The sequence below is a fragment of the Passer montanus genome, unplaced genomic scaffold, assembly GCF_014805655.1.
Source record: "Passer montanus isolate IOZ18808 unplaced genomic scaffold, ASM1480565v1 scaffold68, whole genome shotgun sequence".
Classification (NCBI taxonomy): domain Eukaryota; kingdom Metazoa; phylum Chordata; class Aves; order Passeriformes; family Passeridae; genus Passer; species Passer montanus.
In genome coordinates, this window is record NW_024371926.1 from 1,393,172 (window position 1) to 1,400,444 (window position 7,273).

The following is a 7,273-nucleotide window of genomic DNA, read 5'->3' on the forward strand; positions in this document are numbered from 1 at the left end:
TGGCATGGCCCCGGGCGGAGCGCTCGGAGCGGCCCCGGGCGGAGCGGCGGCCCCGGCCCCGGCCCTGCTCCGGGGAAACGCCGCCGGTGCCGCCCCTCCCGCCTCGCTCCAGGCGCAAACCCAGCCGAGGCAGGGGAGCTTGCACCGAAGCGGCCGCGTACGAAAGCAATAGTCTTCGTTACCTTGCGAAGCAATAGTCCTCATTAAACAGTCATTAATGTTCTTCTAGCAGCCGCGGTGCAAGCCGGCACTGAGCTGAAGTTTTAACAAATCTTTGTTATTTCGTCACAATCCTAATTTAAGGTTCGTGACAGCCAAGTGTTTTGGGAGGGAAGCAAATACAGTTATGAAAATTTAAGTTTGATTTACTTCCCCGGCACCGACACTCGAGTCAGCTGCCCATGCCCTGTGATGGCTTGACTGACACCTTTACCTGCCTTGCTGCTTCTTTGGCACGACGTGCCAGTCACATTACTCAGAAACGCCTTTCCCACAGCATTACCCTCTCTCTACTTCCACGTGGTGCAACTTAATACTTAATGTTATAGCTTATATTTGAGGGAACTTTCTTCTGTCCTTTCTTCCAGAGGTTGGGGAAATTTTTTTTTTTTGCCTTTCGTGTTTGGCTTTGGTTTGTTGGTGAAGCAGGTTTTTTCCCAATTAATGCTTTACAGATGTAAAACAGTATTTTCCCCTCATTTTACCTCTCTTGTGGTCTATTTAGGACAATAGATACAGTGGGAAGGTAAGCAATTATTACATTCACTAGCCTTTGATTACAATGACTAACAAAAGTTCTGATCCATCCTACCACATTTTCAAGATAGTTTTACTTCCTTATTTTTAGGATGGGTTTTGTAGACTAACAGCCAATAAATCTAATACATAAGACAACTACTGAATTTCATTTCCCCCTTCCTTTATTTTTGCTGTCAGCAGCTGCCTTTAAAGTACTTAATTTTAGGGTAGGAAATAAATGCAGCTCTTTAAAATATTCTTACTCTTTTATTTTTAGGCTTTTTTTAATAAATTAGTACTTTGCATTTCAGAAGTCCTAAAACCAATTCAGGGAAGGGGAGAGGGAACATAGGCAAAATTAATAATCAAAAGTCACACCCACATCCCACCCCACTGGGATTTTATTTTCCCTGATTGATGAATCAGAAAGCAGAACTCTCCACACTATAGTCTTACATGTGCCACTCTAATTACACAGGACTTACATCACGAGTAAGAATTTTGTGTTATGTTCAGAACTGCACAGGCAGTGTCTGGATCAACCCTCCAAAGCCCAGTTTTTGAGATGGGAGCAGAGACAGGAACTGCACGGGAAGAGGCACACCTCATGCAGATTGAAGTTAAGTTCAGTGGCACTGCATTTCAACACTGTGCTCCATCCATCACTCAACTATACTCACTCATTTTATGCCCTTCTGAGTAGTGTTACTCAGCAGCTTCAGTAGAGTCTCACCTCAGTACTGAGTACAAACACAAAGTAATTTGAAGGTCCTGCTTTAATTTAGAGTTGGTCCATCAGTGTCATGTCACTCTTTTCAGTTAAAAGGAAACAAAGAGACAGATCTGTAGCTCAACAGGACCACTGATGTGGAAATTACATGAAGTTGGCAAGCACAGTTAGATAACAGTTAATCATAATTGTCTACTTTTCTTAAACACAGAAAGCAAGAACGTTGGCCAGTATGCTTAACTCAGCAGTTGCCAAGGCATCTGTGTGCTCATGGTAATGCATTCTTTTTTTAAGATGAAGTAACAAAGTAGACAATGCAGAGTTCACACACAAGACAGCATTTCTCAGGAAGCCCTTTATTAAGTCAAGGCAATAAAGAAAAAAACTACTGTTATTCACCATGCTTCTCATCTTGAGGTGGTTCATACTGAGCCAGCTGTGGATTTAAAGAAAGGAATTTAGTTAGTAGCAATATTTCATGTAACACTCCATATTAAGAAGTGAAGGAAAATATATGGTCTGGATTTGTTCATTTACTTTATGCATTTTAACTCATCCTTATACAAGTCCATTTTCAAGTCAGGCAATAAAGTAACTCTTCTCCCAAAACATCCACTTCTCACGCTGTATAACCATGCAGCCATAACAAGGTGATTTTTAAATGCACTTTGAAGCACATACATCTTGGCCTTAACTTTTCCCTGTTCCTAGTTCTAGCAGTCTTTAAGTACTTTCATCTTAAATAGCAGTTGATAGTGACTAAGGTACTATAAACTTTCACTGAAACATGATTAAATGAAACAGTCATTCTCATTGCAATAGTATCCAACCTAACATTTCTTGTAATCTTTCTAGCTTCCTTTTTGCTTTCTGGAGAGTATAGCCTGGGCAACTACATACTTAAATATGACCTTTACTTGTAAAGTTACTACCAAAGAAAGATACAAAGTTGTTCACATGACCTCAGTGGCATTAAAGATTAGGTCAAGCTTCAAAAACCGTTCAAGAATTACGGCCATCTCTCTAAAATATGCTGGTTCAGTTTACTCAATTAAGATTCCTCCCCTCTGCAAACTGCAGAGTGGGTTAAAAATAAACAAAGTACATCTAAATAAAATTAAAAACCGTAAATAAAAATTAAAAACAATAAATGAAAAAAGAGCATGTGTTCCTTCCTAACAGCAATAGTAAATTGCTGCATTCTGCTACTAATAAGAACCACTACATTTTATTTTTTTTATTGTTGTAGATTTTACTACAACAGATGACAAGTACACAACCCAAAGTCAGTTTTCTTTTGTACCAAGGACCTAACTGCTGCCTTCCTGTCCTCCTCCCAACACACACGAATATCTGACATTCGTGTGATGAATGCGACAGAAGTTACCAATAAAAGCACAATAAAGACATGTATTTTGTGTTAGAGGACTGCTACAAGAGAATGGTAGTGTTCTCCCTGCATGCTGTGTGAACTTCTACAGTATGTCAGAATGATGGGCATGACATTGTAGAGGAAAGAATAGGAAAAAACAAAACACTAATGCTGGGAAATATGTAAAGGAGTTATTATTTAAAGAATGAACAGGAAAGCACCAACGAGCCCATGATTCCAAAAGGCTTACTTTCCTGCAACAAGTTTTGACTTCTTGAAAAGATTTCTTTAAACAAAGACCCAGATTACTCTGCTCTTATCTATTTATTATCAGCTGCATTTTTAAGTCTGCTAAAACAAGTGGCTGGTCTACTGCTACTCTGCCTAAAATTCTGTTCTTCACCATATTTCCTAGTCAGAAATAACAAATGTAGCTGAGGACTCATAATGAGTAACAGGCAAGGAGAATTACTAGGACAGCAAGATGGCACTCAAGTTTCTTGGGCATTACCCCTTTGTATTTCTTATCCATTTTCACAGAACTGAAGTGAGGTGGTTGTCTCCCAGTAAAAAACTCAGGGATAGTCACATATAACAACCACCATCCTCTTTCAACAAATGCATGGAAACCTGCAGTGGCACATAAGCTACTAGCACATTAAGTATCTCACGGGTTTCCTTCTTCAGTGTTGTTAGAAAGCTGTTCACATCCCCGAGCTCTCTCAGACAGCCAGCAGACCCATTAAAGAACGGCCCTGCCCTAGTTAGCACTTCAGATGCATTGTTGTTTCAGATAAATACCAAGGCCACTTTAAGTCAAAAGCACAAATGATTGTTCCACACGGATCTAAGTGCCTGTGTAAGATCCTGCCATGTAAGTCTGTGCCAAGTGACACAAAGTAATACATAATATTCCTCCTTCACTCTGCCTTTTGAAAGGCTTTATGCTGGATACAGTACCTAACTTGTTTGTCTAAACTGTCTTGAAAGCATGATCTACATAATATCAGATAACTTAAACTCAATACAACGTATTGGACATAATAATACACTTTCCCTAAATAAATAAAATCCCTAGTTTAGCAATATTCTGTAAGAAGTGTTCCATAAAAATAATAATCTTTACTACAATGAATTCGATCAGCATTTCTCAGTCATGAGGTTAAACAGTGCAACAACAACTATCTGTTACTCTAATGGAAGAAAGTTAGCTCTATTCTAAGTAATTAAAATATTTTTCTTGTTGTATAATACGGAACTATAGAGTAGCACCAAGTAGACTTTTACCTTAGTTTTCAGTTTTTTATTTTCTTCCAGCACAGCTTCATATTTTTCTTTCATCTCTGCCACTTCCAAGCGAAGTGCCTCTATTTCCGGATTCTCAGGAGCTGAAGCTCCCAGATGATGCTTCAGAAAACTGATATTTAGATGTTAAGTATTTCTTCAGTTGTGTAACTACATTTTAGTTTTAACACCCGTGTTGAAGTTAACACTGCAGTACACATGGTCAAAATTGCAGTAAACCATTGAGATTACTACAGGAAAAAAGTTACCAAAATAAGAGAGCTTTTCAACTTCATAGCTATATACCTTAAAAACAAACAAAACCAAGACATCAGTACAAATCTTTATGCGTTACTACCCCCTTCTTCTCTTTTCTCTTCTTAATGGCAGATGTTTTGAAGAATTAAAAGAAATAACAAAAAAAGAAACAATACCCAAAAATGTAGGCGGCTTAAAAAACAGCAAGAAACCTAATATGCTAGTTCCCCCTTTCTTCGTGTATTTAAAAACAAACAAAAAAGGACAGAAAAAGGAAGTGTGAAGAAGCAAACTTCAGAGCCCACTGCAGTACTCAAACCTAATGCTGCAGGTCTGCAACACTGAAACGGCCTCTAACTCAGCTTCATAACTGCTGGCGCACTGAAACACCCTGCTCTCTTGCATCCTGTCAGACTCTGTTAGCTTGTGAAAATGCAATCATTGGGTAAAATGCATTGATAAAAGTCTCAATGCAAGGCTTCGAAATGAGCCTACCCAGCTCACCCAGGAGGCAGAAGCAGTACTGTGCATGAAGTCTCAATAAATAATTCACAGCAAAGAAAAAGGATACTCCAGTGCACTATCTGGTTTCTCTGGCTCTTCATATAAGGCTACCAACACTGCAAATAGAAAATATTCAACAATTGCAAGAAGTTCATGCAACTCTAAGTTTTTAAAACACATACCAGCATCAAAGCATAAATGTTGCATTTTTCCATTTAACAAGATTTTCACCTGTACACTTTGACATAAGCAACAGGTCTGCTGTATCAGAGGGGACAGAGCATTCCACCTAGTAACAGCTAAAGAGTTTTCTTGATCCCTAACCCCACATAGTCTTTGGCTATTCTAACACAGAACACAAAACAGCCTGAAACATTTTTACATATGCTATATGCACCCTAGTACTAGCTTTTGCCAGTGAAATTCTAACTCTGTTGTTCATAAAACTTCTACTTAAGCTACATCTCTAAACCACAGGACATCGGCAGTTTTGTAACTTCAGCAGAACAGCAAACCTCCATTGAGCATCTACAGTTACAAAACTAAAGAGCTACTAAATGGCTAACTGACCCTGATAATCTTTACGGATGGGGGCTCTAATGGCCAAAACAGCCAGAGAAAAGTACCAATACCCCGACAATTTAAATAAAAATAGCCATATACATAGCAACATAACAGAAAACTGTCACATGAATACCCAGGAAGTTCCCAAACATAACCACTCCCTGCTCCCCACAGGGGCCAGGTACCGGTTTCAGGTGTCTGAACCACAGAGCCAAACTGGTTTTCAGCTGAGTATCTCCTAAGTTAAAAGCAAATTTAGGCTGCCTCAATGCTTGGGAGACTTTTTTGCCATCCCATAGGATGGTACTGTGATTGAAAAAACAAATGGTACTCACACACCAGGCCAAGAGTCTTAGTGCAGCAGCTATTCGCCTGACATCCTAGATCTGCTGCTCCCTCTTTAAACAGCATATTTTCAATATTAGCAAAATATTAATTTTTTCAATATTAACACATTTTTGCCACATACTATTGGAAGGTTCTCAAAAAGATTTTAGAAGGATTTCAAAGATACCAACCCACACGTGTCAAGTTTAGCGTCATCATTTCCCCCAGTTTGATATGGAGAGTTATTAATCCTGAACTTAGTTTCATTCATTCTAGAAAAAAAAGCACTAAGTTCCATCCAAGAAAGGGTATGAAACAAAGTTTTTTTAAGATAACATTTGGTGTTATTGCACCTCAAGCACTGACTTCCCCTGTAGAAGAACTTCACGAAAAGCACCCACGGAAAGAAAATAAACTAACCAAAAGCACGCATTGAAAGTCGCGCTCTGGCCGAAGAAGAGAGGTCTCCGACACAGCAGGCAGGGGAAGGGGCCCGCCTGGCCGCTCTGCACGCACCTCGGGGAGCGTGCGGGGCGGGAGCGCTCCGCAGCCCCCGCGGCTCGTTTCCAGCGGCCCGCCGCCCTCTCCCGGCGTGCGCCGCCTCGCCGCGCGCCTCGGGCTCCATTTCCAGGCCACGCCGCACCAAGTTTCCCAGGCGAGTTCTTCTGCCGGCCGCCTCGCCGGACTGAGGAGAAAAAGCGATCGGCGAGGCGAGGCGGGAAGCCCATGGAGAGCGGCAAGGCGGCCCGAGGGACGGCCGCGACCCCGCCGAGCGGGGCGGCAGCGGCTCCGCGGCAGCGGGACACGCTGAGAGCAACGGCACCCGCCCGCAACGCCCCCGGGGAGCGCCCGCCGGCCCCTCGGGCGGCACCACGCGAGCCGGACACTTACCCTTGGTGAGCATGTCCAGCACTCCCGACTTCTCCAAGTACTGGCGGAACTGCTCCCGCTTGGAGTCCGCGGCCTGAGGGAGGACGCCCACACGGTCAGATCGGCGGCGCGCCCCGCCTCGACTGCGGAGGCGGCCCTTTGGCACAGGCCGGTCCCGCTCTCCGCCGCGGAGGCGGCACGGAGGGCCGAGCCGCGGTCGGTCGGCGGCCCGCCGCTCCGCGCAGCCGGCACGGAGAGCGGCACCGCGCCCACGCCGGCGCGCTCCCCCCTACCTTGTGGTGCGCCATCTACCCCGCACGGCGCCTGCCCCGGCCGCGCGCCTGCGCCCTGCGCTTTAACGGCGCGAGCGCTTCCCCGCGGTTACCACGGCGACGGCGCCGCGGCAACGGCCGGGGCCGAGCCCCGCGCGCCGGGCCCCGCGCGCCATCCTCGCTCCCTCAGGGCGGCCTCGCTCCCTGAGGGGCGGCCTCGCTCTCTTGAGGGCAGCCTCGCTTTCCTCGGGGCGGACTCGCTCCCTCAGGGCGGCCTCGCTTTCCTCGGGGCGGCCTCGCTCCCTCAGGGCAGCCTCGCTCCCTCGGGGCGGCCTCGCTCCCTCCGAGCGGCTT

At 44.5% G+C, this 7,273-nt stretch overlaps 1 protein-coding gene across 2 annotated transcripts; it reads right to left on the reverse strand.

Moving 5' to 3' along the window:
• Positions 1-1,804: 1,804 nt before the first annotated feature.
• LOC120511749 (MYC binding protein) lies at positions 1,805-7,095 on the reverse strand. Of its 2 annotated transcripts, none has more exons than XM_039729251.1 (5): positions 6,941-7,023; positions 6,669-6,741; positions 4,954-5,002; positions 4,128-4,257; positions 1,805-1,904 (listed from the first exon to the last, which is right to left on the reverse strand). In XM_039729251.1, the coding sequence occupies exons 1-5, from the start codon at positions 6,953-6,955 to the stop codon at positions 1,860-1,862; spliced, it is 312 nt and encodes a 103-aa protein (XP_039585185.1). In that variant the 5' UTR covers positions 6,956-7,023; the 3' UTR covers positions 1,805-1,859. The 2 variants fall into 2 exon arrangements, with proteins under 2 accessions (XP_039585185.1, XP_039585184.1); XM_039729250.1 differs by lacking the exon at positions 1,805-1,904 and adding an exon at positions 6,198-6,462 and having other exon boundaries at positions 4,164-4,257; positions 6,941-7,095.
• Positions 7,096-7,273: the final 178 nt, after the last annotated feature.